This window comes from Symphodus melops (genome assembly GCF_947650265.1).
Source record: "Symphodus melops genome assembly, chromosome: 1".
Taxonomy (NCBI): domain Eukaryota; kingdom Metazoa; phylum Chordata; class Actinopteri; order Labriformes; family Labridae; genus Symphodus; species Symphodus melops.
This window is the reverse complement of record NC_136691.1, coordinates 2,966,025-2,982,287: the sequence shown is the minus strand read 5'-3', so window position 1 is coordinate 2,982,287 and position 16,263 is coordinate 2,966,025. Positions and strand designations below refer to the sequence as shown.

Genomic DNA, 16,263 nt, shown 5'->3' with positions numbered 1-16,263 from the left:
CTCCAAGAGTCCAACCAGTTAGTGATCGGTCTCAGCCACAGGCAGTCCTATCTGACCAGCAGGTAATTATTACAGCTCTCTGCTTCATTTAACGGATGATTTGAGGAATTAAAAAAGTCTTTTGTGAATGATGAAGAATACTTGTGAATGGAAACATTTCAGATTTGACATGTAGAGGTTTTTTTTGGCTCTCTGAGTACAATTATAACTAAAATTGATTTACTCTGAAACTATAGGTCATTTATAAAGACACCGAAATGCTTCTCATGTTTTCTACCTTTTAGCTTTCTTATCAAGATTTCTTAAATTTGTTTATTAAAGATAGTGAAAATATACGGAATTTAAATTTACATTTTGAAAACGGGTTTCTTCTATTTGTCTTTTTTTTTGCATAGCTCTCTCTGATTTTTCCGTCATGCCTCTTAAGAAAAAAAAAGCCTCTGAGTTGTCTGATTTTGCCTTCAAATGTTTTGCTTAATGATTATTTTAGGAAGTCACTGAACAACTAGCTCAGGGTTCAAGAGGCTTGGATTTTGCTGCAAAGATGATTTATCTTACTTTAAAGAACAATGAGCGCTTTTCTTTCACCGGAAAATTGATTTTCTGCCTAACTGTGGTTTTTTTTTTTTTATGTATCATCTAATGATGGATTTATTGTCTCTGTTTTTCACAGATCTGTACCTAAAAATCACGTATAACAATGGGAGATTGGGGATCACTATCGAAATTGCTGGACAAGGTCCAGTCCCACTCCACGGTCATCGGGAAGATCTGGATGAGTGTCCTCTTCCTGTTCAGGATCATGGTTTTGGGTGCAGGTGCCGAGAGCGTCTGGGGTGACGAGCAGTCGGATTTCACATGTAACACCCAACAACCTGGTTGCGAGAACGTCTGCTATGACCACACCTTCCCCATCTCGCACATTCGCTTCTGGGTCCTTCAGATCATCTTCGTCTCCACGCCGACGCTGATCTACCTGGGCCACGTCATCCACGTCATCCATCAGGAGGACAAGCTGAGGGAGATGATGTCAAGCCCAGGAGGCAGCAAGGGGAATAAAGTGCCCAAATACTCCAACGAGAAAGGAAAGGTGAAGATCAAGGGGAACCTTCTGGGGAGCTACTTGACCCAACTAGTATTTAAGATCATCATTGAGGCTGCATTCATCGTGGGTCAGTACTACCTGTACGGCTTCGTCATGGTCCCCATGTTCCCCTGCTCCAGGAAGCCATGTCCCTTCACTGTTGAGTGCTACATGTCCCGACCCACAGAGAAAACCATCTTCATCATCTTCATGCTGGTGGTGGCCTGCGTCTCTCTGTTTCTCAACGTCCTCGAGGTGTTCTACCTGCTCTGCACCAGGCTCAAGTGTGGGTCCAAGCAGAAGGGTCAGAAGCTCACTTCAGCAGAAAATCCTGCCAGCCTGTCAGCTCCGAGGTGGCCGACCATAGAGGACACACACCAGCAGAACAAGCTGAACATGGATCTGGAGAGCAGCAGTATTGGGGGAAGTCTGGACGGCGCCAAGGAGGAAAAAAAACTACTGAGCGGTCATTAAAATAAAAATAAAAAGTCTCCCCCTCAAAAGACTGAAATGAAAAGTTCTGAAAATGTTGTGCACGAATTATGACACGAGCTTCAGCGTCAAGCTGTTGAAAATAGTCTGCATGCAATTTTCACTTTGTACTTTAAAAGGGAATTTAAAGAAATGGAAACTGTGCAATATTGATGATGTATTTATGTCTCTAGAGCTTGATGCTCGTTTGCTAATGAGTTAGCAGAAGTTATGAATGTGTTCTTTAACTTATTGTCATGTTCATTATCTAGGACTCAGAGATATATGCTTACAGAAATATGGTGATGATTGTCTTGTAGAGTATATACTGTGTGTTGTAAATGAACTTTTGTATGCTGCATTGTTTGTAATAAATGATTCAAGTTGGAAAAATACTCTTTGCTATATTTCTCATTTCAAGTTGACAGAGTTTACTCTTTGGACTTCAAAGTAAAAAAACATTTTTGTTAAAGGATTTTTCTGAATCACTGTTCAGCTAAAACTGGAAGGTTTTCTCCTGTCCTGATACTCCTCTCCATGAACAGATTAAATAAAGTCTATAAAACATCAACACATTATGGAAAACATCCATCAAAGCTTCCCGGAGTTCTGTTAGAAGTTGAAGATAACACAACCATCATTCATAATATAAAAGATGCTTATGAAAGATAAGTGAACAAACCTTAACAAAAACTCACATTTATGAAACTTAAACTGGTGACTTTTGTTGGTATTTCTACATAAAAATACTCACAAAACCATCACATTAGGTGTCAAAGATTTGTCTTGGTGTCATTAATCAATAAATATTTGCAACTTTACGATTCTTTCTATAATCTCCAAGGAGAGAGTGGTTGATGTATCAGCAGGTATAAGATATAAGCATGCACTGATAGCATGTTCCAGAAGGATGTTAGGGGTCAAACAGCAGTAGCTGCACTTAAAGCCCATTTACTAACCAAACAAGACTCCCCTTTAACAAAACGTTTGAGTGAAACATATTTGCTAAGTTGGTTCAGACTTTGTGTGAATGAGTCAAAAAGCAGAAAGTGTTGACACAGTCTGAGCAGAAGTGAACATGGCTGTTCGTTTGTCACGTACTATTCATTGCAGGGTTAACGCACTGGATTGCATCAGTCTGCACAGGTGTTTGTGTTTTTGTGCATGTGGCCTTTAGACCCCAAAATACCTGCTTTGTGGAGACATGGCTGACAAATATAATGAGATACAAAAGTGCTGAAAGGGGAGCATTTGTGTCCATCACTCATTAAATTTCCTTTATTAACGACACTGATTAGACTGAAAGTTACATAAGAGTCATGATTGCAGGCATTGTTTTATCATTTTTATAGCGCTGCCAATCATTAACCGTGCTGAGCCCCCCAAAAAAATGTCCTCTTTGAGAATTTATCATTCCCAGATGTCAGGACAACGTGACAGCTCACACTGTTGTGCAATTTCATTCGATCTAAAGTTCAAGGTACCATAGACAAGTCTGACTCGGTTCACTGGGCTCTCTATCACTCGAGCTCTCCAGCTGGTGGCTGCTCTGCTTTCGGCACAGAAGATTTCTACACTCAAAGGTAGGAATCTTTAATTATAGCGTATCTAATTATTATATTATTATGTTATATTTTAAATGGAATGTATTCAAAATGTGATTTTTTTTTTTTTTACGTTATTTTTGGTATAAGAATTAAGCATGGTGCCCACTTTTATTGTGGTGGAATTTATTATTTTGAGAGTATTTTTACCCTGACAGAAGTTGGTAAAACCTTCAATTTGATTTGAAAAAAATGACCTTTAATAATTGTGCATATTTCCATAAAATGAGGTTCCTTTTGCATTTCAACACTCCGAGTAAACAATTCTTGACAATGATTACTTTCCAAGATGAAGGATTATTTTCTGGTTAACCCACTTTTCTTGTCACGGAAAAATATCTATCGTCTATCTTTATCTTCCATCAATCTTTATTTGTAGCGTGTCAACTCGCAAAAAAATTGTAATCTCAAACAAAACAAACAAAAACAATAGGTCTAGACCTCGCTCTATGGCAGCTTGCACCGGGATGCAGATATCCCAACGCCACTTCTGGCCCTAAAAAAAGCAAAGTAGAGACGCAGGAGGCTTCTAAAGGGGGCTACACAAATCAATGGGCAATGTTGCTGTGGATACGTCCACTTCTGCAAAACAGGTCTATGAGAAAAATACCTCTATTTTCCTCCCCTCAGTAGGATGATGTTTTACTTCTCCTATAGTCTGATCTACTAAAGAATGCAGTTTGCATAGAAAGAGCTGTGGAGCATTTTTCTGTATTACTACAGCCGATCATTTAGAGTAAGATAGCTCGAGACAAATGTTTGTTATGCAATAGTTTGTGAAGTTGATGTTCTGAACCCAAACAGACTTTCTGCTGTGTTTAACATTAACAATACGCAGTACTCTAATGTGCTAACTCTGATAATGAGATTGAAACAAAGTACTGGGTCATTAGACACAAGTCATGATTTCACTGAGCCAGTCTTTAATCCTTAAAACCGTTTAATTAGATGGTTTCAAATGAAAAAAAAAAAAAGATCTTCCCATATATTCAAAAACTATTCTTAGAACGATGATGGGTTTTCTGAGTTTTTATTGGATCTTGTATTTACTGCATTTATCGTTTATTGATTGATTTTCAATCTCAATAAGACACAAATAATCTTACGATAGTCCGTAAAACTTTCAACTTCTAAATATCTTCATAGATCTCTCATAATTTACTTGGGCGGATGGCATGTTGAATATTTTGTCCACAGGGGGCGCCAAAATCCACACAAACTGAAAGATCCTCACAATTAACACGATATTTGATATTTGATGTTGTTCCCTAATTTATTTTTATTTTTTTTAACCATCATGTCTATTTTATCAATGGTGTCACATTAGCAGTTAAGCAATGGTAAATTGCATAAAGGTTGTTTAAACTCTAATGTTTTCTATTTGCTTTTCTTCATTAGATCAGAGACATGGGAGAGTGGGGGTTTCTGTCCTCTCTGCTGGACAAGGTCCAGTCTCACTCCACCGTCGTGGGGAAAGTCTGGCTCAGTGTGCTTTTCATCTTTAGGATCATGATCCTCGGAGCTGGAGCTGAAAAGGTCAATATCTCCTTTTGTTCATTAACACCCCCTAGTGGCCATGAGGGAGGTCTGCAGCCAATTAGCAACATTAACTGTGAAAACCAGATTCAAATAATCATTATAATAATAATATTTCCTGACATGTTTATCTATCCCAGCATGCACTGGGTGGAAACCTATTTATGCTTCATTAGAAATTGTGGCCTTTTGAAAAACAAGTGTATTTTTCTTTGCTTTAATGTGATTTAAAGAAAAAAAAAACTCTGAAACTCAATCACTGAATGATTGAACAGTCATACGACAGGTTAGCCATTATTAGCACAGCTCTCCAAAAAGTCTCATAAATCACAACAAAAGTGGGTACTGGGCGAGCTTTATGGCCTCAATGTGAATATCAATAATTCACCACTGTCCATTTGATGTTTTATAATGTTAGTTTCTTGTCTGAACTTTACAGGTCTGGGGGGATGAACAGAAGAGTATGGTCTGTAACACCAAACAGCCTGGTTGTAAGAACGTCTGCTATGACCAGGCCTTCCCCATATCACACATTCGATTCTGGGTCCTCCAGATTATCTTCGTCTCAGCACCAACGCTGATCTACCTTGGTCACGTCCTCCACGTCATCCACAAAGAAAACAAGTTGCGAGAATACATAGCGAACCACTCCGATGAGATCGTCAAACAGCCCAAGTACTCAGACGAGAAGGGCCATGTCAAGATTAAAGGTAACCTGCTGGGAAACTACATGACCTCCATTTTCTTCAGAATCGTTCTGGAGGTGGCGTTTATCGTGGGGCAGTATTATCTGTATGGGTTCGTCTTGGACCCAAGAATTGTCTGCACCCGAGCCCCCTGTCCCTTCACCGTGGAGTGCTTCATGTCTCGACCCACGGAGAAGACCATCTTCATCATCTTCATGCTGGCAGTGTCCTGCGTCTCTCTTGCACTCAATCTAGCGGAGATCTTCTACTTGGCGTGTTCTCGTTCGTGCAAGCGAAAGACTAAAACAGTGCCGGCTTCTGCCATCGCCATGCACCCACGCTTAAACGGCAACAGTCTGATGGGAAATGAGAAGCTCAGCATTCATGATAGCAGTCACAGCACAGCCTAGAGAAGGCTGTTAATATTCACAGTGCAAATATAACAGCTTCAGGGTTACGCAGAGAAAACAGTCGGTCGAATGAAGATGTGACAAACGGCTCTCAATCTGCAAGAGGCCATGACTTACTGAGAGTTATTTATTAGTATGACGCCTAGAGATCTATAAAAATGAAGCAAATTAAAGACTATTTATGAATAGTAATGCACAGGAATACATGACTGAGTCACTTTAAAAGGTATTGGAGAAAGAAAATGAGTATTCAGAATGTCATATTTATTGTTGATCTTTTGTTTCTATTGTAAATATGTAACTTTTTTTAAGGCGCCACCAAGTGGCATCTTTATTACAGGGATGATTAACACAAGCAGTACGTTTCTGTTTGGCCTCGCTATAGTCAGAGTGACCTGACCTGTGCGGCTGAAACTGGACCTGACCGTGTCAGTTTGTTTAGGAAGAAAGCCCTTTAGTGCTGCTGACAGCAGTTTGTAAAGGCTTTCATTGCTTTTTACGTTTTGCTTTTACATTTCTTGTAACCTTCTCTAACTCTAAAATGTACTGATATGACTCCTTTCATGTTTTTATATATAAATGTATGTGCCTGTATGTTGTTTTAATTCATTATGAAAGTGAATAAATAATTCAAACATTTTTAAAATATGCCCCTTAAATCATGTTCAAAATTTATTGTCAATGTTTAGCAAGCTGAAGGCTAAGAAATGTCTTTGATGAGTGGCTTACACAGGAAAAGAGTGAAAAACATGCATATGTTTGCAGTTAGAGACAGCTGAATAAGCCACTGTTTCAACTAGCATTACTCTGAACAGGACATATTATAGCCTTATTCCACCTTTTCATGGTCTGAATGAAACATCTGTGCTGTGCAAATATAACATGAATCAAGCACCAGAGGAGGTTTGTGACCCTGTAGAAACAAGCTCTCTCAGAACGCTCCAGTTCAGTGTGTATGTCTCTTTAAATGCAATGAGCTCCCCTGAGTTTTCCAGGTAGACGTCACTCCTTTGCTATAGCGAGAAAGTGCACCTGCACAATATTTTTGCTCTAGGGTGGAGGTGAAGTCTTTGGGTGAAGATGTTTAAATATATATATTTAAAAACACTGTACAAGTGGATTTAACATACCATGTCCCCTTTAAAAATGATTTGTCAACATCAAATAAATAGCATCAAAAGCAAAAAACGTCAAATAGCTTAACTAGTCTGTAATGTATAGCTTACATTACCTAGTTTGATAGTCTCCCAACATTCAGTTTAGTTTCCCATCAAAAAAGTTCAAATATCCTTCAGTATACTTCTTAGTTGAAACAAAAACAGTAGACAGACACAGTTAGGAAACTAGCTGGTGAAATAGCAGAGCTACAGAACCAGATATGTTTCTCAGAACTTGGAGATGACGTGAATGAAGGCCTGGTAGAAAAAAATACATCGGTTACACCATTTAAAAATCAATAATAAAAATACAGAGCTGATTTCTCTTTGCTCCAGGGTGGCCCCTTTAAGATGGAGGAGTATGAAAAATCTAAGTATTTGATGTCCTTTTATTAAAGGGTTTCTCTTGTGAACCTTTTGATTTTGATCTTTACAAAGCATTAGTAGTTTTTCAAAGAAATTAGAACACAAAAGTTTCTCACTGTGATTATTAACTGTGTATGTAAGTTATTTTTGAAGAGGTCAACATACAAAAGGTTCCTGTTTATTTAAATTATTAAATAAAAAAATAAAAAACTGTGATCCACGAGCAATTCTAGCTCACAAGAAAGTAGTTTGTACTAGAGTTTAGCATTGTTGGATTATTTCCAACCAGCATTTTAGGTGAAGGTCCGTAAGTTAAAACCAAAAGCCAAATGTTTATTTGTTTTTTTTTTATCAGCATCGACCTGAATCTAAAAACAGCCTCCTACTAGTACATACCACAAGGTGGCGCCATTACCGCACAAAAAGGGATTAAACAGAAGCCCCGCCCTCCGTCCTCACAGCTGTGAACACCGGTTTCCGCTTCCTTTACAACAACAAACAGCTGGGAGAAGCTAAAAGATGGCCGCCGCAACCATGGCGGGGCTCGACGCCCACAGGATGGAGGAGAAGAAGAAGTTCGAGTATTTCTCCTCCATCAACTCCATGGCGAAGAAAATAATGCAGGAGCGGGAGAAGATTAAAGCCCAGCACGGCTCGTCCTGGGAGTCGATGACGCCGCTGGAGCAGGACGACGCCATCGACAACGGGATGATGGATCCCCACATCCGAGCCCGATACGCAATGCACAGAGTCGACCGCGACGAAGTGGTCTGTTACCCGAAACTGCTCATTCAGACGGGTCAGAAGATCGTTCATTTCGGAGAAGAGGTATTTTGGCTTTGTGTTACGTAGCTTTACTCGCGTTTTTTGGAGGTCAGGCGACGGTAGCTCAGGTTGTCATGGTTGCTAACGTAGCCACGTAGCCGTTTAAAAATATTGGCATACGTCATAGGAGCTACGCGATGCGTAACCTAGCAACAGAAACATATAGATATTATGACTTTGATGCAATCGTAAACAATTTCGTTTTCTAGTTAGAAGAAATACCATTTTTATTTACATTTGGCTCATGCTTTTATACAAGGAGAGTCAGTATTATTCACTACAACAGTTTAGCACACCTGGCTAATATAACTGTATAACTTGTTTTAGTTTGATTTATGTGCCTCTTTTTTTTATCTATATCTATCTTTCTTTTATCTTGGCATATTAATTTAATAATCCAGTATTTTCATTATTTCAGGTATTCCTCAATGAACTTGTTTTTGATCATAGCGTGTATCAAAGGGTGCCTGTTATAACATGTGTAACCTACCTGTGTGTTCTTCTTTTAAAGGATATAACTTGGCAAGATGAGCACTCTGCCCCCTTCTCATGGGAAACAAGGGTAAACACCGACAGGACCTCTTAGTTTGATACAAAGGACCCTTGAAGCAATATTATCATGTTGAAGCTTAATGTGTGTGCTTTTTTTAAATAATCTTTGCTTCCCTCTTTCAGAGCCAACTGGACTTCAGCTTGACCCCGGGCTCTGGAGAACAGGGGGTTTCAGCAGCACAGGGAGACTCGAAGGCTGCAAAGGCTCCTCATTCGAGCCAGCTTGGCAAGAGCACTCCAGGAACCAAGGTATCCAATAAGAAACAGCGATTCTAATTGATTAATTGGGTTAATTTTGTGTACACTCAATCTGTTGAGATAAAGGGGCAACCTAAGAAAATGTTCAGGTCTGATTAAAAGTTAACAGCATGAAGCGTAACATGATTTTCCAGTTTGACAGACTGTTTGAAATGATGTAATCCTCCGGGAGTGATGATAAACATTTGTCCGTGGATGTTGTAATGTTATGTTGTCCAACCCTAAGTGAAAACAAAACCAGTCGGCAGAGACAGTCTAAACTGAAAGTGTTCTGTGATTTTTGAAGATGTCTGTAAGTGAGGGACGCAGGCCCGAGGAAGAGTCATCGTTCTGGAAGATCACCTCTGAGAGGTCCAGGCTGGAGGGAGAAAAATCCGACTTCCAGTCCCTAACGCCCAGCCAGATCAAATCCCTCGAGAAAGGAGAGAAATCGCTCCCGTCGTACCTCCGACAGGTAAGCACAGAACGTCTCCAAGTCTTCCTGATCAGCTGATGGCGTGTTAGAGTCAAATCAAAGCTGCCAGAAAAGTTGAATTATACATCCAGGAACAAGCTTTATATTTTATTTTTCTTTAAAGCCTCGAACAAACAACAGATTGAAATGAAATCCTTCCCAAACAGCGAGTCACGACTCTATCAGAGCTCTGCATCCTGAAATAGCATCAAGCCTCCACAAGTGAGAGAGAAGCAGCCTGTCGACGGTCAATGAGCAGCGAAGATGAAAAGATAGTTTCTGCTTTACCTCTTTGTGGCAGTATGTCATCTTAAGAATGCGTTTTAATGTTATAAACAAACTGAACTGCAACTTTGAAAACAACAAACATTCTGCAGGAGTCGTCCAAGGAGCCTGAGGCAGCAGACCCCCATCCCCCACCTGCCGCCAGGCCCACCAAGCAGCGAGCACCCAAACCTCCTGCTCCCCCTCCACCTATCCCCGTCGCCGTCAGCGCGACACCCGCTTCCATCTCCATCACCCCGAAGCCGGCTCCTCTGGTCAGCGTGTCGTCGTCGGTCGCAGGCTGGGAGCGATCTCAGAGCACCCTGCCGTCAGTCGGCCACACCGTGGACGAAGTGTTCTCGTCCAACATCGTGTCCAAGTCCCCCGGCCAGCCCAGCAGCGGGGAGAAAGAGAGGGGGGACGGGGGCTCAGCCTCCAGTCCCACTTTTGGCCAGGTGAGTCCTGAAACGTTTGTGAGACTTGCTTGGATCTTTTTTTTTTTGAAAGCAGCATTAAGGGAGCGAACGGCCAAATCACATTCAACAAGTCTACTGAGAAAATCAGCTGCGATATTTGGATATGGCCAAAAAAGAAAATCAGCATTTTATTTTAGCATTCCGTTCATCAGCCGCCCCCCAATCTCTCTCGTCTTTACAGTCAACATTAAAGCTGCTGCCTCCAGTTTTAAAAATAAATCTAATACAAACCCAAATGACAAAAGTTGAAATACCGCTTTCCAGACGGTATTCTTTCAGCCTGACTAACACTCTGTCCGTCTCCTCCACGCTGCAGTTCAACACGAGCAACAACATCCTAAAGACCGGATTCGACTTCTTGGACAACTGGTAACCAGCAGCCGACGGCGGCCGCCGCTCCCCGTGAATCATCCTGCTCATCACGGACCACACACATCCAAGACGACATTTAACCACGCCAGTTCTTACTTTGACCACATTACGTTTCTTGTAATTATCTTCTGTGGCTTGTTAGGACGTTATCTCACCGACTGTGTGCTGGTGCCCCCCCCCCCAAAACCCAACCCACATACCCTTTACTCTCTGATTAGAGTTCTCTTTGTTTGCCTGCCAAATCGCCCTCCCCACTCAACGCAGCTCGCAGGGTTAGAACCTCAAAGATTGCGTGACTGTGCATTCACCCCGACATCAGCTCGTTTGGAAACGCTGATAGACTGGAAATTTGACGAGATCAGATTTCTAACGTGGCGTAAAGACAAGTGTTCTTCTTCACTTTTTCCTCCTACAAATGAGACTCTTTATGTTTGAGGTGTTTTTGTTTTTTACCTGTTTTGAAAATCATGTCTTTTTTTTTTTTTGTCTGCTTGGATGTTTCCCTAAATCATGGTACGATGTTTTGTCAACTTTACTCTCTAGCTAAAAGAAGCTAGCCACTTCTGCTCCACAGGGATAGTAACATCCTCCTCCTTTTAATTCTTTATATTTTATGTATTTATAAAGAAGTGAGAGGTGCCTCTGAATATGGCAGTGAAAGTATTTTATCCAGATGTTACATGTGAGAGAAAGTTTGGTTTTGACCCCAACAACATATCATGATGTTAGAAGTCGGTCCACTGAAAATCCAAACTTTGATGCCAAAGTTGTGAATCTGGTTAAAATTGTAATTAGGGTGCAGGAGGCGTGGCGGTTGGTGCACGCCGCATGTGTAGAGGCGGTAGTCTCCACCAGGTGGCTCCTTACCTGTCTCTCCTCCCTCTCTCAGTTTATCACTCTGCCCGCTCCCCTGTCTGTAAACGGAGACGTGGGACGCCCCAAAATAAAGCTTTAAAAATATGAACATCTTTAATAATAGTGATCATCACCTGCCATGAAGGCACCGCCCCATGTGTTTCCATGACCTTTAAGCAGTGTTGATTGAGCGATTGCATTTAAAAGCGTCTTCTCGATGGATGGTAGACGTGGAGGTCTGGCTGCAGTTACTCTTGGGAGAAGATTGTTAACCCTCGGGAGAAACTCTTAATCGGGTCGACGCATTATCAAAGAGTCTGAGGCGACCTCCAGTCACCCGGCCATCAAGCTGCTCCAGGTGCGAATGCACAGTCACAACGTTCAGACACTAAACTAGCAAGCGAGTATATATTTTGTAGCGTACGCATGTCAGATTGACCCGAGATCCCCTCGTTCAGTTTTTTGAATGTTTATTTTTGTTATGAAGAATTCGCTCTCGATCCAGCTTTTTATTTATTCTCGCTTATATATTCCTATAAATCTTAAAAAGAGTTTTACAGCTTCAGTAGCGCTCAAGTCTTCTTGACCCACATCGTACAATCACACTAGACGAAGCTCCGACTGGTCCTGGAAATTCCTTGAATGTCTTGGAATTTCTCCCATTGCATCATTTTACAAGACTAAAGCAGAATGTATGGACACTTTTATACACTTTAAGTGAATTCGATGTGTGGTTTTTAGTCAGGGGGGTCCAGATCGTTGACTTTGAAAAGGACTAGAAAAAAACAAAACAGATGTAGTCATGGAAAAACTCCAGGACGGTTTGAAAGCGTTACAGACGTCCTGTTTGGATTCAGCTGCTCGCCAACACTTCCTCACCCCCTTCAGAAAGTGTCACCTTTGACCTCAACTTTATGCAGAGCGAGCGTGCATCTATAGTAAACAATAAGAGGCACCCTAATGTGTGTGTTAGGTAAACAGGCATGTAGTGATTTGTACCACTTGTGTCATAGATTTGAAAATAAACAGTTTACATGACTAGAGTACTATTTTACTGAATTTTATATTTATCTGCTGATTGTATCTTATGCTATACATGTTTATACACTCTGCATTTTGGGCTCACAAATTGGAAGAAAGTGAATAAAAAAAATCAAACCAGCTGCTTGTTTTTTGTTTTTATTTTCAATGAGACAGATGTGTTTTGTTTTTTCCCCACACTATGAGAGTGTGTTATAATGTTTGGTGTTAGGTGACACATAATTAAATATAAAGGGGAAATGACCCCACTGTGAGCGAGACAGGAGAAACTCAAATGTTAGAATATGAAGTTCCCCCTCTGCGTTTCTTTGGCTTCTTCTGCACTTTTCTTTCTGAAGAGTTTTTTTTTTGTTTTTCTTCCTAATCATTATGTACAGTGTGTTATTGTTTAATGTGTTTTACTTCATATTAACAAAAATCCTCCTAGCTAAGTACCAAGAGAGACTAGAACATGTACATATGTTTAATTTGAATAATCTACACACTCTTTAATGTAAATACTGTAAAAGACAACTGCCTGTTTATTTCATTATCTTATTTAGTCTTCTACATATTAGTCTTTAATTACTTGTTTCTATTTTTAGTTAATATTTAATGTTTACATTTGAAGTTAAATTCCTTTTGTTAACCGTACCTGGTCAATAAAGCTATGAACAAAGCACAGGGACTTGAACGTTCAAACAATCATAAACAAACACTGCTGGGTTAAACTCGACATGGCCCGGTGTTTGATTATAAGGCTCTGTGTGAATAACATTTCCTTTTTCAGCAGAGCGATTGCACACTTTAGGTCTTATAAGTGCATCTCTGCATATACTTTAAATAAAGTAATTATAATAAGCTTGTAGGGTTAAAGGTTCGGGTTAGAATTTGGCTCTTTCTTAGCGTTTCCCACTTGCTGTTTTCTTCTTCATTAACAGACACATAACATACAAATACAAATAAAGAGCTTCAGCGTTCAGCTCTGTTTCTGGACAGTCGGTTTGTTTTCCACCCTCTCACTTCCATGACATCAATTCCTCCCCGTTTGATTCCGACCAGATCCAAATGACTTGCTTCAGGGAAGAAAAAGGGAGTTAAGGATGTCCTGTGTTCAACATTCAAAGGAAACATTTTACCGCTCAGTTGAACACGCTCCAGATTAGAACCACCAGACCTCTTTCCATGTGTCCCACGTGTCCCATGTGTCCCTCGAGTACAAGGCAGCAGATTGTCAGAGATGCTATTTATAGGAAGGGAGAGCATTTCTGCGTTTCATCCAGTTTGTACGCACTAAAGGTTTAACCTGAGTTAACTGAACATGACAACATGAAGCAGATAGCTACTTTCATTTGAAGCCTTGACATTGTCATGATCACTGTGGACTTTAATATTCCATTATAATGCACTTTAAATCCTTTAAAAACATGTAAAACATAGTTTTAAGGACAAAGAAAAGGCCGGACAAGGTGAAGTCCTTAAAAGTCAGCAAAGTAAAGCTTAAAATAAGCAAGGTAAAAAATTGTCGAGAGAATAAATGTGATTGAAGAGGCAGATCTCATTATGCAGTGGCGCAACAACACAATACAAAAAGAGATCAATAAAAGGAATAAAAGATGAATAAACTGAGAGATGTAATCGGATAAAGAAAAGCTGTAACATGTCAGCGTGACTTGACAGTTATAGATTAAATCAAATACATAACATTTCTCTAAAGTCATTTATCACTAACATGAGATATTATGCTAATGCAATTTCACAACGAGATTCAGAAGAGATTAGCGCTCATATAGGTGATTATAAATCCTCAAAATGAACTTTCAAAGCAACCTGTAGATAGTTAGGAGGTCATTTGAGTTTGCTATAGGAAGGATAACTCCTCGAGGTGCATCCAAATGAATAAGAGTAGAGACACACAGGTTCATATAAAAGCTAGCATGATTCAGCTATGTAATAAGTAGCATTCTCTCAGTGCTCCGTCTGCACCCACCTCCTCCCCTCTGTGCTCCCTGAAAAGCCACGCCCCCTTACTTACGTTCAGAAGCACCACTGATCCAGAAGCGGACCTCAGCTCATGCTTTGAGTGTGGATTCGTACATGCACGGGGCCGAGAACGAGCACGGAGACTTACAGATAACAGATTTTGTTTGTTTCTTTTTCGGAGCATGTGGGTTATTAATTTCTGTCAGGACCAAACGACAATGTCAACCAACATCTTAAAAAGCATATCTAAAGAAAATTGCCAATGCTTTGAACTCTGACTTTTCTGTTTTCATTTGAGATGTTTTACCTTCGGCCGACACGACTGCAACGACTTTAGTGACCTGAGACTTAAGAGTCAGACTTCATGCAGACCTCTCCAAAAAACAAAACAGACTTTAAGTTGGACAAACATTTGGAGGTCTTTGGTTAAAAGAAATGATCTCATACAGACGTAAGTAGCTATGAACTTTAAAATAAAATGCTACCTTCTGTCAGCGGTGGTCTTAAAGGTACAGTATGTTTGTGTTCATCATCCCTCACTGGACTGAGGTGCCTCTGTGCAGTCCAGCGGCCTCCCTGAAGCACCACCCGACACCTCCAGACTCTCAATGCCTGCTTTGTTTTCCCTCTCAGCTATTTTTTGGCAACAAATGTTTGGTTGAATGAAAGTCCTTGCACGGTATTGAACTTGCAGTAAAAATAGAAACAGGAGCGTTATTGTGTGAGGTTGTGTTACCTTATGTCCAGCAGGCCAGTGAGGCAGCCTGAAAATAAACTACAGGTTGGGTTTTCAAAAGGAAAGAAAACAATGACTGCTTTTTTGTTTGTTCAGGTTTAGAGGTCTGTAGATCCACATTTCAGTGAGTTATCATTTTTAAGTCCTCAAAGTTAAATAGGACTCCGATTTCCAATGATTAATATTATCAATTAATCTGATTTGTTTAACAGTTTGGCTTATTATATGTAAGAAATGCTGAAAAATCTCATCACAAATTACAAATTACAAAAGCCTAACATGACCTCTTAAAATGTACTTTATTGTTCTATGAACGTCCCAAAACCTCAAAACACTAAATGAAATACGAGGGCATCAAAAATGTGGAATTGAGTCCTTTTTGTAATTTTGTAACTAAAATCGAATTAAATTTGTTTTGATTTTCTTCAGATTTTTTTTTGTTTTGTTAATTGTATTATCACATAAGATCGCCTCCTTTATGCCTGACTTTGATTTGATTGCTTTTACTTTAAAGCTCCTGTCTGGAACTTTCATTGATTTTGGCGCCCCCTTGTGGACAAATGGATACCTCTGATGATTTAGCCCTGTAGGGGCGTGTCCAGAGGGGTCGGCATGGGGGCTCCTTAAAAACTGATTGAACCCCGTTAAGGTGTCACATCAAAATGCTAAACTAACAATGGTTGGCTTTTCACCCAATGAGATGAAGGACTTCTGTTTTAAACGATATTGTCTGTTCTGACACATCTTATCCAGCTGTCTTGTTCCAGCCAAACATCTTACTCATGGTGAATCCTGCCCCGCAGCAGGATTTACAATCTGTAGAAGAATCAATGTTGTTGCTGCTGGTTTGAGTTGTTTCTGTAGCTCGATAGAGGCTTCAGCTTTAATTCCAATCAGTTTCATAACCAGCTCAAAACTGCTCACAGGAGCTTTAAATGTCCAAAGTGGGAAAATGGAAAGAATCATCGAGGCCAAAAAAAAAAAAAAAAAAAAGATTTATTAAGAGGTGAGGCATTTTTCTAAATCAAAACAAAACTTGGAAACATGTTTGGAGTTTCTGACTCCATAGTGTACCGGACCAGCTGTTAGCTGTAAGTGCAAACTCTCTTTCAGAGTATTAGATCTCAGAGCCAGTCTCTGCTGAAGCTCCTCCC

The 16,263-nt window shown here is 40.2% G+C and overlaps 2 protein-coding genes across 2 annotated transcripts; both read left to right on the top strand.

The window, feature by feature from the left end:
- The first annotated feature begins 673 nt into the window (after window positions 1-673).
- LOC306835738 (uncharacterized protein) lies at window positions 674-6,437 on the top strand. Its single transcript, XM_079362451.1, has 4 exons — window positions 674-1,547; window positions 3,059-3,138; window positions 4,558-4,695; window positions 5,135-6,437. The coding sequence occupies exons 1-4, from the start codon at window positions 701-703 to the stop codon at window positions 5,789-5,791; spliced, it is 1,722 nt and encodes a 573-aa protein (XP_079218577.1). The 5' UTR covers window positions 674-700; the 3' UTR covers window positions 5,792-6,437.
- Window positions 6,438-6,906: 469 nt separating this feature from the next.
- Window positions 6,907-12,408, top strand: cUnh1orf198 (chromosome Un C1orf198 homolog). Its single transcript, XM_079338295.1, has 6 exons — window positions 6,907-8,142; window positions 8,651-8,701; window positions 8,815-8,940; window positions 9,236-9,403; window positions 9,781-10,122; window positions 10,460-12,408. Exons 1-6 carry the CDS (start codon window positions 7,834-7,836, stop codon window positions 10,514-10,516), a joined length of 1,053 nt encoding a protein of 350 aa, XP_079194421.1. The 5' UTR covers window positions 6,907-7,833; the 3' UTR covers window positions 10,517-12,408.
- The last annotated feature ends 3,855 nt before the right edge of the window (window positions 12,409-16,263 follow it).